The sequence below is a fragment of the Sceloporus undulatus genome, chromosome 1 (genome assembly GCF_019175285.1).
Source record: "Sceloporus undulatus isolate JIND9_A2432 ecotype Alabama chromosome 1, SceUnd_v1.1, whole genome shotgun sequence".
NCBI lineage: Eukaryota > Metazoa > Chordata > Lepidosauria > Squamata > Phrynosomatidae > Sceloporus > Sceloporus undulatus.
Window position 1 is genome coordinate 256,365,661 of NC_056522.1, and position 15,048 is coordinate 256,380,708.

The following is a 15,048-nucleotide window of genomic DNA, read 5'->3' on the forward strand; positions in this document are numbered from 1 at the left end:
GAAACACAGGAGGAGGAGGAGGAGGGAGGCCTCTCCCTGACCTTTTCACTTCACAATATGAAACCTTAAAGTTTTATGTTCATCTGCAATAACCATCTTCTCTGGAATGTTAGCTGAGAGATCAAAATATCTACCCAGCTTTATGGTTTCTATTTCTAAAATAAGAGAGGGGGAAGCCTAATTATATCTTTCCCTGTCTTTAGGATTAGTAAGGCACTGAAGAGTAAACTAACACTAAACAACTTCCACAAATAAATATGTAAAGGGAGGCCAATGAAGAAGAGAAGGGATGTAGCTCAGTGAAAGAGCATATGCACATGTTCAATATCTGGGGAAGACTGTGAAAAATAGCAATTGCCATTCAGTATCAACAACATTGAAATTTTGGAGGATATTTTGGAGGTAATGGTATCCTTTGAATATAAAGTTTTGTCTTCATCAGTTCCTTCCATTGCACACACACCATCTATTTGAAAATCTCAAATCTGAAAGAAAATATGCCACGAGACAAGCACCCAGCTGCCAATAATCTTTTGAACCTGATTTAACTTGCACATGTCTTTAATAAGGATGTGGACAGGATTTCTGCGAAAGTAAGGACCCCCACATGTGTATTAGTTCCCTATCTTTCCTGGCTTATTAAAAATGGATAGGTAGAAGAGGATTGACTGAATGGCCAGTCTCTTACTAAAGCCCAAAATGTAGGACATCTAAGAAAAATGGAGGACCTTAAATATCCTATATTTTGGGCTGAGTTTTGTCCTGCAGTTGTCCTACAGTTTGGTCTAGATTTTGTCCTACATTTTGTCCCGGGGTTTAGTGGACAATTATGGCAACCGTAGTTAGGTAGGAATACTAACATTACTAGCAACTGAAAGGCTCCATCCCTGCCAGTCATTTGTATTCACTTTTTCCTCTTGAGGCCTTTCATATTACACAGTTATAGCACTATGATTCCACTTAAACTGCCATAGCAACATTCTATGGAATCCTGAGATTGGCAGCTGAGGGAGGAGTATTCAGCATTCTCAGACAGAGAGTGCCTTTGGTGCCTCAACAGACCACCAATTCTAGGATTCCACAGCACAAAGCCATGGAAATTGAATCATAATACGTAGTATGAATACAAAGTATAAAGAACACAGGCTTGTGGAGAAAGGGGGAAATATATTTGGGAAGCCTACTGAACCTAACCCTCCCTTTGGACAATGGGCCTAAGAAACGGATAGCCTCAAGTGGAAGTATTTTATTACAGGTTGTGTCTCCCTTATCTGAAAAGCTTGGGACCAGAAGAGTTTTGGATTTCAAATTTCAATTTTTTAAAAAGTATTTCCATATATGTTATGAGATACCTTAGAGATGAAACCCAAGTATAAATATGAACTTCATTTATGTTTTGTATGCACCTTGTGCACATGCCTGAAGGTAATTTTGTACACAATATTTTTAATAATTTTCTGCATGAAAGAAAGTTTACATTGAACCATCAGAAAGCGAAGGTGTCACTATCTCAACCACCCATGTGAACAATTTTTGATTTTAGAATATTTTTCATTTTGGAATTCTGGATAAAGATGTTCAGCCTGTACCGCTATCAGCAGAGCTTCTGTCCAAATTGTGTGTTGATTCTCTCTCTTTCTCTATAATGGAATAGATCAGGCTATCAGATGTAGCAGACTGGCAGTTTAATGCAAGGTCTGAGGTTTCAGATGGCTATCTTTCTCTGTAATGCCACCCCACTGTTGCCTTTTACTGCTTGGTTCAATTGGGGAAGAGACACTCATGTGGTTTTTCTTTAACTGGCATCCTTTTGTCACTTTGCAGAAACAGGATCAAGATGATGCTGATGATGACCTCGAAATTGCCATCGATAACACTGCTTTCATGGATGAATTCTTTGCAGAGGTGAGGCATGTCAGGAAGGGTGGTAGTGAAAACAGCAGCATTGAATGTAAAGATTGGGCCCAAGGAAGAAAAACATACTGAATAATTATGAAGAGGATGGGAAATGGGATTGTTAAAATTGCTATTTTGAGGAGTTTGCAAAAATACAGAAACTCCCCCACAGACTTTTGTACAGTTTTTGAGCAAGCATTTAAGCACTATTTTGTCCTTGTTTAGGGGAAAGGTGTGAGCCAGGAGATATATTCTGGTTGGCTGGACAACTGGGCCCAAGTTCCTGTTAGCAAATTGTTTAGGTTCTAATTGTATGCAGATACTCCTGCCTAGTGAAGATAGAATATAGATTGGAATGGCCATCCAAATACAGATGTTTCTCATTCACACTGACCTTTTTTCAACAACCATTTTTAAGTATATCCACATTGTGCCCTAAACAACGGGATAAACACAGGTAAAGCAAGACAAACCAATTGTCTCTACAATGAGGATAGTTTCCTTCTCCCTTTTCCCTTGATACCTGACCACCTTACAAGGTATTGCATGTTTTCTCAAAGGATGCAACAGTTTCCCAAAGAAACTCATTTCATCACAGTATAAATGTTTGTAAAAAGTGTTGAGAACCATCATGGTCAGTGGTTTTGAGGAATGGACTACAACATTGGAGGCCAGGGTTCAAATCCTGGTTTAGCCATGGAAACTCACTGGTTGACATGGGTAAGTCACACACTCTCAGCCTTAGAGAGTAGCAAAGGCAACCCCCCTCTGAACAGATCTTACTAATAAAAAGCTGTGAGAGGTTCGCTTTAAACATGACAGTAGCCAGAAATGACTTGAAAGCAAACCATATAGGGCTTTAAAGGTAATAACCAGCACTTTGTACTTGCCCCAGAAGCTAACTGGCAGCCAGTGGCATGATTTTAATATTGGTGTAATGTGATTACTCCTGGTATAATGTCACCACTCAGTCTGGCTGCCATGTTTTGAACTGCTGAAGTTTCTGAACTTAGTGCAGAGGTAGCCCAATGTTCAGCGTATTGCAGAAGCCCAGCCTATAGGTTACCAGCAGATGCACTACCATCTATAGGTTCTCCTTTAAAATGACATAAATAAATAAAATGATGGAGGTGTCCAGATTTTGACTCCCTCTGCCAGGTCCTGGTACTAGGTCTTCAGTTCCCAGTTATCTTTGCATTTGTGCAAATATATTTGAATGTTACATTGATTATAGTTGTGTGTTGAGACCTGTTTAAATTCAATGGGTATACAAGACAGTTGTTCTACATTCTCAGCAGTAGACTTTAAGATGACTCAATCATTATGTATACAACTCATGCAGTCCTGGAGTTTGGGGTGTACCATTTTTGCATAGCAGTGTGTAGTTAGTGTCAGATCTCTAAATGAAACTTGATGGTCTGAGGAATTGGTACTGTAATACAGCGCGCCTGCGTCATACGCGGGCGTGCTTTACGCGGCTTGAGCATATGCACTCAAGCCACAGGGCACGCGTGGGGTGGAAGGGGCGGCGCGTTCCATTCAATTGAATGGGCGTGCGCACCCGTTGCGCCCTGTGCACTGCCGCGCCACCGCGCACGAGCCCCATTGTTTCCAATGGGGCTTGAGCATAGCCGGAATTCGCCTTACGCGGAGGGATCTGGAACGGATCCCCGCGTAAGGCGAGGGCCCACTGTATAGAAAGATGATTTTTCAGTTTCTCTGTAAGAGTGATTCCAAAGCTTTGGTCTTCCAGCTATTTTATTTTGTAAAGCAGTTGACCCTTAACAGAAGTATTGCTCAGGAGAAAGGTAGTGCTGGGTGGTGTCTTCTGTGTCAGTGATTTAGTGAACCCATTCCAGGGTTAGTCTAAAATTCAGGGTAAAAGAGCTGTCCAGAGTGCTGAACTCTGTCTTCAAGATAGGATCAGTTATCTGGATATCATTTTTAACGTATAAATGAAAGCTGGGCATGAATTTCATTGTTTCACTGACATGGAAGTCACCTGCCACTACTGGTGGTGGGGTACAAAGGAGAAGGGCCACTGGCACTGCAGAATACATTACATGAAGCTTACCCTTCTAATCCTTCTGAAGCTTATCCTTCTAATTTTCATCTAACTGCCTCATCTCATGTGCAACAGTACTCTATGGTGTTTTCTCTTTTGGAGTTTATACAATGACATCATTAGATGGAGAGAAGCCATCCTCGGTTAGCTGCTGTCCAAGATTGCAAGAGATGCAGCTTTTGCTAGATATGTTTGCATGGATAGGCTGATTTAAAGTGTGGTATCGGTTCTATTCTATTCTATTCTATTCATATCCCACCTTTCTCCCAGCAATGGGATTCATGATCAAACGAGCTTGGCACCAGTGTCAAGGAAGTTATTAATTGCCTCCCTCTTTTTCCATAGTCTTGGGTTTCTTCTTACCTTCTCCCCTTAACTTTGCAGATTGAGGAGACTCGGCAGAATATTGACAAAATCTCAGAAAATGTAGAAGAAGCAAAAAGGTTGTACAGCATTATCTTGTCTGCTCCCATCCCTGAACCAAGTGAGTAGGATACAATCCCCTGACAGGAAAATGTGGCATTAATCCTTATGAACTCTCCTTTCTGTGATGCCCTAGCTCTGACTTTGTTTTAACCAAAGAAGGAAATGGTGGTTGGTAATACAGACTGAGTCTCCCTTATCTGAAATGCTTGAGACCAGAGTTGTTTTGGATTTTGGATATGTATACATAATGAGATATCTTAGAGATGGAATCCAAGTCTAAATACAGAATTCATTTATGTTTCATATACATGTTATGTACATAGCCTGAAAGTAATTTTATACAATGTTTTAAAATAATCATGGAACAAAGTTTGTGTACATTGAACGAACAGAAAACAAAGGTCTCACTAGCTCAGCCACCCATGAAAAATGTTTTTCCTTTTGAAATATTTCAGATTTTGGAATTTTGGATAAGTGAGATTCAACCTGTACATAAAAACTGAGTATGCCACTTTTGACATATCACTGTCGCACGTAGGGACCTCTGCTCCAAAAGTTAAGGGAGGTTGATAGTTTTGTTTCTCTTTAAGGGTTCAGGGAGGCCTATCTGTTAGAAAAGTTGGTTCTAGGCAGAAAGGGGTGGAGTACGTGTCATAAAGAGGCTAGATCCCAAGAACCATTCTTTGCCTTCTTACAATTTTTTTCACACCTTGCTCTCTTGTACCTGAATGGTCTCCTTTTCACTATCTAGGGAAGAGTGGGGTGTGTGGAGGAAGAATACGTATTAAATTAGCTTACTTGCTGTTCACCGCTATGATCTTTGGAATAGCGGTATATAAATAAAACAAATTATTATTAATTAGTATTATTGTTGTTTTCATGCCACCCAGTGCTAATATATTTGCTTGTGTTCTGCAGAGACAAAGGATGATCTGGAACAGCTCACGGCAGATATCAAAAAAATGGCAAACAGTGTCCGAAACAAACTTAAGAGTAAGGAAGGTGTCCCTCAGGCTAACGTGGCTTGGGAGTCCATACTTGTGTTGCTTGACTTTTAATGAGGGCGGGTCTGCATTTTACATAATTGGTACAATTTCTTTGGTGCCCATGCATGCAATATAGATGTCATACTGTTGACTTTTAAGTGCCTGTGTATTCACCCTGGCATACATGAACTTCCTCTGAATAAATCTTGCATAAACAAAACAAACCCTAAAATAAGGTTGCCATAAGTCGGAATCAACCTGAAGGCACATAACAACACTCTTTTAGGAATTTTCTAATTGTCATTTTGATTGCCATTTTGAATTCTCTTGATTTCTCCTGTTTTGAAGCACCACCATTTTGGTTTCTGTAAACCCAAGCTGTGAGCCTAGCTAGTTGTTTAATGAGAAGTTTATCTGTGCTTTACCTTTTCTCAATAAGATGTGTCACAAAATTGAAAATTGCATTTTATTACAGCACACAAATCTTTCCATCTCCATACTGAAAGAAGTCAGTTTTTAGGCATGCATTTCCACAAATGGATGGGGACACAAGCATCACAGAGGCACACATCCCCCACACAGATTTGAGGGATACTGTTGCTTATGTGTATTTTAAGTAGGGGACTAAGGGTTCTTGATGGTGTAAGACAAAGATGCAGAGAAATCTTCCATCTCTGATGTGGAACTCCTTGCCTTGCTTTCACAGGTATGGAGCGCAATATTGAGCAGGATGAGGTCCGATCATCAGCAGACCTACGGATAAGGAAGTCCCAGGTAAGCAAATATGTCTTTGGAAGCCACAATATATTTGAGGCTTATCTTGGGAAGAGGGGGAAAGACATTGTGATTTTTGTCCTCTTTGAAGTCACATCTTCAGGCTTGCATTCCAGTTCCAAATATGTGAGAATTCTTAGTGCTGACAGATGCTCTAAGCATGTGCTCAAAGGTATGCTCTTGGGCTCCAGCACTTTAAAAGGGGTTCCAGTTGAATCCTTTGTCAGATTAAGTCCTGAAAGACATTTATGGGAGGTAGGAACAGATGAAAGATGGAGGAGAGTGGTGATTTCTCATCAGTAGTTGGCCTGCCCAGCAGTAGTATCTGCTTTTCAGCTTAGAAAGAGGTTTGTCTACATCTAGGAATCCACTGAACCCACTGAATCTTTTTTCAGAGAAGCTTAATCACCTTAATTATGAACTGGTAAAATACAGTTTTTTTTGCAAGTGAGCAAAAACAAATCGTTTTCATCGAAAGCTTGTGGGTGCTGCTGTACAAATCAGGCAGTTCAGTCAGTGTTTCTTTTTCTCTTCCTGTGGCCAGCATTCTGTCCTTTCCCGAAAATTTGTTGATGTGATGACAAAGTACAATGAGGCACAGGTGGACTTCCGGGAACGGAGCAAAGGGAGGATCCAGCGGCAGCTTGAGATCAGTATGTATGCTCCTTGCTCCTTGCAAAATGAGTAATCTTGGCTTTCCAGGCAGGATGGACAAAGCAGGACAAAGTTGTTTTTCTTAGCAATGAAGAATAGAGTTCCTTTTGGAGACCGAGTCTCTCTCTTCCTGTCCTAAACTTAAGATCTGTCTGAGTGGCTCAGACATTTGTCACTCTCAGAAGACCCATCCTGATGGGATGAAGCCCTGGCTTTAGGCTGGCTGTGAAGACCAGTGAGGTGCCAAAATGAATATTATCTGAACATGGAGCAATTCCCCCCTTTCTTGCTTGCATGGAAAGTACTTGTTGTAGTGTTTGAAGCTTTCCCTTCTTTTTCTTCTGACATATAGCTGGAAAGAATACAACAGATGAGGAGCTGGAAGAAATGTTAGAAAGTGGGAATCCTTCAATATTCACATCTGGGGTGAGTGTTGTCTGATTTGATTGCTCAGAGAGGAGAGGAGAGGAGAACTGGTGGATCTTTATCATAAGGAAGTTCTGAGAGGAGGGGTAGACAACTGAGGAGGGGCCTGAGGTCTTTTGCTGACCCTACACACACTGTGGCAGGTTGCATCAGCCCACCTGTTGTGAACAGAAGTGACATTTCATTTTCAGATGATTTTTTAACAATTTGGTTGTGGGGGGCTTGGGAGGTTGTGAGGGCAAAACTGGTGCATTTTCATTGATTGGGGGCTTCAAAGATCGCAGAATGGAGCTTTGAAGGCTGCCTGTTGCAAGTGGGTGAGGCTATGCCCACCCCTATCTAGGGATTACAAGGCCTTTGGGGTGTAATGTGTTATTAGCAACAAAACGGCAGCTGAGTTTGTACAGGAAGATAAACAAAAAGGTATATACAGGAAGAAGAAATTGGGTTTGTGACGAAGTGATGGTGGTTTTTGAGAAGGGGATCAAGTATACTAAAAGGGCCAATTCAGGATTTTTTCTGTGCTCTTATCAGCGGGGATGTGATCACTGTGATTTGTTTGCAAGTGATGGTCCCTGTGCTTTTCCTAGATCATGGATTCCCAGATCTCAAAGCAAGCACTGAGTGAGATTGAAGGACGGCATAAGGACATTGTGAGGCTTGAAAGTAGCATCAAAGAACTTCATGACATGTTTGTGGATATTGCCATGCTGGTGGAAAATCAGGTAAGTGAACTATGCAAGGTGTGTGTGTGTGTGTGGGGGGGGAGAGATTGGAAAATCAGTTGGAAATATGAATGAAAACTAAAGATTAATTGGGATTTTAAAAAAAAAGCACACATGAGCTGACTGTTTGTTGAAACTGCACAAAATGGTGATAATAATCCAGAAGTGCAGCTATACTGATGCAGACTTTAAGACCTGCTTACCTGTATTCTGTATTTTTTTTCCAGTGAGCTCAAGGTGGCATTCAGGCTCTATCCTTGCACAAATACTGTGATGTTGGTCAGGTGGGGAGGGGGAGGAGAGAAAAGAAAAGAAAAGAAAATTGGCCCAACATTCACCAGTTTTTCATTACTGAGTTGGGACCTGAACCTAGATTTCCCAAGATTAAAATGGTGGAATCCATATTTATTAGTTTATTTATTCAGGTCCCTTTTCTGTTCTGCCTCCGTTGTGTCCTCCCATGGGCCTCCTTCCCACAGAACACTGGCAGTGTTGCAGCTCTTTTCTTTCAGTGCTGCTGTTAAAAGGAAGTGCCCATCCACCAATTACTGTCTACACAGGGATTGCCTCTGTTCTTTCTGGAGCTTGGAAATCTTGCTTTTTGGATGGGATTCTAGGAATTGTATCCAAAAAAGTAACTTTCCCAAACTTCCAGAAGGAGTAATACAGCCCAGGGGAAAGCCTCCTGTGTGGCCATTGCATCCTTATATTATCTCTGCACTGTGGGAAGGAGCCTTTAGAAAAGAATCCTCACTTTTATGATGGTGAGCTCCAGAGCAGGTGGTCAAGGATCCCAAGAGATCTCTCTCTAGGCTGGGTGAATGGGTGACACAGTAGCAGATCAGCTGGAGTGAAAGTAACTATAATGTGAATGCCTTTGGAGCAAAATAACCTTTACTGCACTTAGATGCTGATAAGGTCTGAAATTGTTGTGATTACTCAGGAAAATATTCATATAATGAATGGCTCAGTGTGCACCTGGCAAGAGGGAGCCAAATGATCAAAGGGCTCATGCACCATCTCCTAAAGCACATGGAGGTGGACTTCTCTGACCAAATAAGGCAGTTCTTTTGCTCTTGGGTTTAGATGTAGTGCAGAGAGAGCTGTGGGGTTCAGAAAAAAGGGAGACTGGGGGGGGGGGAGGTATTAGCTGAGAGCATAGATACTGAGAGGATTCTGTTGAGTACAGAGAAAAGTTTAAAAATACAGTCTGAAAGTAAAACAAAAAGGCTTTCCTATGTTTTTTCACTGATGTAAACATGGCTCCAGAGTAATTTTGAATTTACTACCCTGCCTTGGGGGGCTGGTTGGGTAAACTAATGTATATAATGGCAGAATAGTATGGACAGAAATAGTTCATTATTAAGATAATTTGCATGCCAAAGTTGAGATCTCACTATGTTTAAGAATCTGATTCATGGCTGAGTAGTCTGACGATGGTTTTTAGCCTGTTTTTGGTCTGTGGATAGAGTCCTGTTTCTTACATTTTGGGGTCTATGTCATTTGCCATGTTCTCAAATAGTTGCTATTATTCTATTCACTAAAAATATATATATTTAAAAAGATAGCCCTATCAACCCATCCCAGCTTGACCCATTCAGTTATGAGTCAGAAACAAACTGCTTAATGGTGTTTAGGCTTTGATGCCAGTCTCTTAAGGCCCCATTTCTTGTTTTCTGCTCACAATGCAATGCCGAGGAGGTGACATTCAGGTCAAATTACGGTGAGTGTTTCTTTCCAGAATCTAAAGAAGGGCGGGAAGGGAGGGTATATGGGCAGACTATTTGTGTATCTTGGTTGGGGGATTATGGGAGCTCTAGTCCAACACACCTAGAGAGCATCAAGTTGTGTAAAGCTGGCCTTTGGGGACAAAATAATTATTTCTGGAGAAGGAATCATCATTCAGAGGGAGGCTGAGAGAAGCAGGGATGAATTCTATTGTCTTATGTAGGTTTGTGTTCCTTTAGTCTGATAATATGTAGTGGTTTGAGCATTGGACTATGAATCTGGAGACCAGGCTTCAAATCCTAGCTCAGCCATGTAAACCCACTGAGCGACCTTGTGCAAGTCACACTCTCTCAGTCTCACAGGATGGCAATGGTAAAACCTCTCTGAGGAAACTTGCCAAGAAAACCCCATGACAGGTTTGCCTTAGGGTTGCCAGAATTAAAGGCAAACAACAACAAATAAGGAAAGGTGTGTGTTTGAAGGCTAGATGGAGTGACTCTACATTAGGACTGGCTGAGAAGGTGAGAGTGGCAGGTGCTGTGGGAATGGGAAAGCAAATTAGGAAGACAGCTAGAAAGGAAGGAGGGTTTGAAACAAGAATTTGAAGAGAAGTGATATATCCTGAATCCTGCTATTGGTCTCAACTAGCCATGGAACCAATGGGATTTACTTGTACGTGGATGTACCATTCAACAATTGATTCAAGAGTCTGTTGTACTTGGGTCTAAACAATAAAATTTGGGCCAATGAGTTCTAAGGACTGAGAGAGAGACTGTATTAGCTAAAGGATGGGCAGCTGCAGAGGGGGTGGACCAATTTCCCCACCACACCCTCCTTGGCATGCCACACTGTCATGTTTTGGCATGCCAGAAGTGACATTGTATTGCTCCCAGCTGTCATTTCTGGCTAAATTTTGGAGAGTTTTGAAGAGGGATCTTTTGGAGAGAGGGTTCTGAGGGTAGGGGAAGTAAGGTGCCATATTTGCAGCTGGTTTTGATTTCATTCGGTCAGTTTCCAGGCAAAAGACTGACTGAAAATCAGTACAAAATGAATTTGTCACCCAGAGACTTCAGAGACCAGAAGTTGGGGACCCAAGGGCCACACTTTGTCCACCCAATGTTAAGTAGTTAAGATAGATTTTGTTAGCAGTCTGTTAGTTGTAAAAGGACAACTGTTAACTACACATGCTTATATTCTAGAGTAATAAGGAATGATATGGTATACATATAATATTCTAAGTTGTGTTAAATACTTTTTTGTTATTTATCATAGCCACACTTACTGCCTGGTCACTATGTCTGTAGTTAAGAATAAAATAGAATTTAAGAATTTATAAGAACAGTTTTATGCAGGGAAAAGCATGTAAGGGGATCTAGTAAGGATCCTGGTGGCAGAAATGCCCTAAGAAAAGGCATTTGGATTTGCCACTGTGTGAGGCAAAGGCAGAGAGCACCTGAGGTGAGGATTTGAAGTGGGATCACTATAAAATGTGATTTTGTTACAAACTCCTGGCTCACTTTAAGGGAGGGCAAGCTACCAAGAGATCAGATATATGATGGGATATCATTGGAGTGGAAAGAAGTTGTTTTAGATCACACAGAATTAGGAAAGCCAAAGATATTCCCTTAGTGATTGTGTCCATATCCAGTAACTATTTCTACTTGCTAACATTTCGATTTGTATTTCTCTTCCCCTTTCCCCAAACTTTCATAGGGAGAAATTGTAGATAACATAGAACTCAATGTGATGCACACTCTTGACCACGTAGAGAAAGCTCGTGAGGAGACCAAAAAGGCCCTGAAATATAAGAGTAGTGCACGCAAGGTGAGCCTTTCCTACTGACCACCAGGTCTATGCTGTCAGCTGCCTTTCTGGCTTACACTTTCTGCTTCTGCCTCTCTGTTTCGCTTCCGACTTTTCTCTTCCTCTGCAAGGGAGCCATGATTGACCGCATAGAGAACAACATGGACCAATCAGTCGGCTTTGTGGAAAGAGCTGTTGCTGACACCAAAAAGGCTGTAAAGTTTCAGAGTGAAGCGCGAAGGGTGAGAACTAATTGGAGCCTACCCTTCTCCCATCCTCTTTCACACCCTTTGTCCTTTTGTTTTTTGAGTTCCAATCCTAAAATTGTATCCTGCAAACCAACAGGAGGTTCAAACCTCTTGCCCCTCACTACTCCTTCTATTTAAGTCCCTGTGTACTCTTTTTAGATGCAGTCCTGTTTTTTCCATCCTACCCACCTGCAGTTCTAGCCATTCATATCCCCTTTGCAAAACCCATCCAGTTTATCAATTAATATATGGCTAGCTCTTCTTTCCCAGTAGTGTTCAGATACCCTAATTCACTCTTCTCTAGCATGAGAAAGTTATCTTCTTTCACAGCTCTTTAATTCTCTCAACAGTTTCTTAAAAGCCTTCAGGACTGATCTTCTTTAGGCCCCATTCCCATTGGCTTATAAAGTGGATCAAGATTCGGATTATGGGGGCATCATTGTGCATTCAATCCTCACTGCACCAATTTCATTCCCATTGGAATTTGGATCTGATCCCCATGTAATCAATTTTTCCAGGGAAAACCTGAATCAGGCGGGCTTGAACCCGGGTTAATTTGACTGTACTTTTTTGGAGGTATTTCCTGCACCTCCTGAGTCCAATCCAGGGTAAATGAATGGGAACAACAAGGGTGTCTGATTTGGTAACTTGGGGATAGGAGAAGCAGTGCTTAAGGGGCTGGCCTGGGGGTATCACCCACTTTGTTCTCATTCCTGCATTACCGGCGCCTCCCCCCCTCATTCGCATAGCCTTTCCCTCGGTGGAGTGGGAAGCAGGGTAAGGCAATTGCATGTGTAGACAAATTAATTTTTTTTAAAATTAAGCTTTTGATTGCCTAGGCGCTCTGTTGGGTGTCCAAACATAGCAAATTGCTACATTGACCTCCAAACACGGTAAAAACATTACGCCTCCCTGCAACCTCCCCCCTGCTCCACATTCATAGACCAATGTGTGAGGACAGCCATTGAACACCATTTAAAAACTATTAATACATGCCTGCTCAATCGCCCCCCAGACAGCCCAGGTAGCAATGGGGGAGGCAAAGGGACTTGGGGGGATGGAGGCTCCTTCTCCTTTTCCCAGAGGGGCTCTGGGAAGACGATGGACAGCTTGGGAGGCAAAGGGACTTGGGGGGGATGGAGGCTCATTCTCCTTTTCCCAGAAGGGAAAAGTGCCTAAGCGATTGATTGACTGCTTAAAAACAAAACAGAAAAACAGGTTTGAAAGACACAAATGGGAACGGGGAACAAAAATAGCCCATGCCAAAATGCATCAAAGCAACTGATGTCACTGTGACATCAAGCACCTAGGTGCTTGATTGACAGCTGCTTAAAAAAAAGGTTCCGGAAGGGCAATGGAAACGGGGAGCAAATTACTCCGCTTTAAAATACAGCGGGGGGAAATCCAATGGGAATGAAAACATGGGTCAAAATAAATCAAGTCATTTTGCAGCCTTTTCTAATAGGAACGAAGGACCAGATTTGATTAGGACTTGGGAAAAAAATTCGAGCCAGAATTGCAACAATATACATCACTTTTTGTGCCCAGTGGGAACAGGGCCTTAGTCTACTAGGCTGCAACTGCTACTACTGCTTTGGGTACTGCTCTTGTCTTCTTTTATGACTTTGTATTCTGCTGCTTTAAAGTCCCAGGAGCTCCACCAGGAGAAAAAGGCAACTCAGTGATGGGAGAGAGTGCATTCTCAGTACTTCTTGTTTTCACCTCCTGCTAGGAGAGGTGAGGACTGAAGTAACTGAGAGCATCTTGTATCCTAATATGCTTGCATTCTTTGAAGTTGTTCTTATACTGAGAGAGCCATGATAGGCAATTTGTGGTCATCCAAATATTGTTGGACTGCAACTTCCATACATCCTAACCTGCATAGCCAGTGGTGAAGGAAGGTGAAAGTTGTTGTCCAGGATGGTGGGAAAATGCATTTGGGGGACATCGTAGTGACCTAATATTTAAGGGTTTTTTAATTGACAAAGAAATTGTTATTCTTTAATAAGGCTGAAATTACATCATTCTACAGACTGCTACCTTTTATGGCAAATTGGAACAGATTTTTTTAATCGGATGCCACATTTTAAATTGGCATGTTGAAAAATGATGGTTGTTTATTTTACAAAACAACAGCAACAACCCTGAGATGACAGTAATGTTCACTTTGAGCAAGCTGAAGGAAGAGACCTCTTAATGGCTTAGAATCTTACACCCCTCCAGATGTTGTTGGACTGAAACTCCCACCAGCTCTAAGCAGTATTGCCTGTGTTACAGACCAGCAACATCTGAAGGAATGTTCAAAGCTGGAGTCGAACAGTATTTGGAGAGCCATTGGATTCCCATTCCATGTGATCCTCAAGTAAGCCTTACTGCATTTGGACTGGTAATCCCATTCAACAGCTTTGTGCCATAGTTAAAATATTGGATAAAGGACTGTGTTTTTTGTTCTTGGAAGAGAAAATTGCTGCTAAACACGTTGTTTTTATGGTTCCTTTTTATGTATGCATGTATATGCTTAGCACTGAAGTGAAGACTACATCATATATTGGCCATGTTTTATATCTATCATGCAAGACTTCTCAGCAGCTAGTGCTGGGTGACTTGAGGTGGATCAAAACACCATAGCACTGGGAGAAGGTGGTTTAATCTTTTGCCTCCAATACAGTCTGGCTTGAAATTGCCACCTAGCACTTGCTGTTCACAATGTACTGAAAATTCCCATTGGCATCCACTATGAATAACAGCTTCCTACCCATAGCATTCAAGACTGTGGTAGGGATAAGGGCCAGTCACCATAGCCTTGATCTGCTTATTTCCCTCATCTTACCCTTAAAAAAAATTGTTCACCTAAGTCAACTCTTCAGTAGGCCTTAGTAGGATCTCATTTGATCCTAACTTGTGCATTCAGTGTTACAGTCACAATCCATTTTAAGACAAAGCAGTTTAATTCAACCGTATTTGGTTAATGTGCAAGTGGGTGATTCATATATACATATTCATCACTTATTGCTTGCTCACTTGCACATACATGTACATTGGCTTCCCTTGGATGTGACTGGGTTTCAAGAAGAGATTGGTCATATGAATGCTGCTTGGTGTTCATCTTCAGCTGGTTCACACATACAGATCATCACTTGGCGTAGCAAGCCCATTCAGTGGTTAACTTGCAAGTGCTGATTTGTCCTTAAACAGCAAAAATCTAAGTGTTTTATCATAGCCAGAGAACACTTGTTTCTGTCCACCCCCACTACTCCCTTCAGATTTCCTTCATTTGTTTGTACTTGATGATGTAATTCTAAACTTGCCTTTTTCTT

General features: G+C 41.6%; 1 protein-coding gene across 9 annotated transcripts in view; it reads left to right on the forward strand.

Annotated features, from left to right (window-relative positions):
- STX3 (syntaxin 3) overlaps positions 1-15,048 on the forward strand; it is a 49,291-nt gene that overhangs the window by 28,427 nt on the left and 5,816 nt on the right. For 2 of the 9 annotated variants that reach the window (XM_042452609.1, XM_042452572.1), the window contains exons 2-9: positions 1,825-1,905; positions 4,346-4,445; positions 5,306-5,380; positions 6,080-6,147; positions 6,692-6,800; positions 7,154-7,227; positions 7,818-7,952; positions 11,394-11,504. In XM_042452609.1, coding sequence (XP_042308543.1) covers positions 1,825-1,905; positions 4,346-4,445; positions 5,306-5,380; positions 6,080-6,147; positions 6,692-6,800; positions 7,154-7,227; positions 7,818-7,952; positions 11,394-11,504 — 753 coding nt within the window. The other 7 variants (XM_042452599.1, XM_042452630.1, XM_042452589.1 and 4 more) reach the window with 6 other exon arrangements.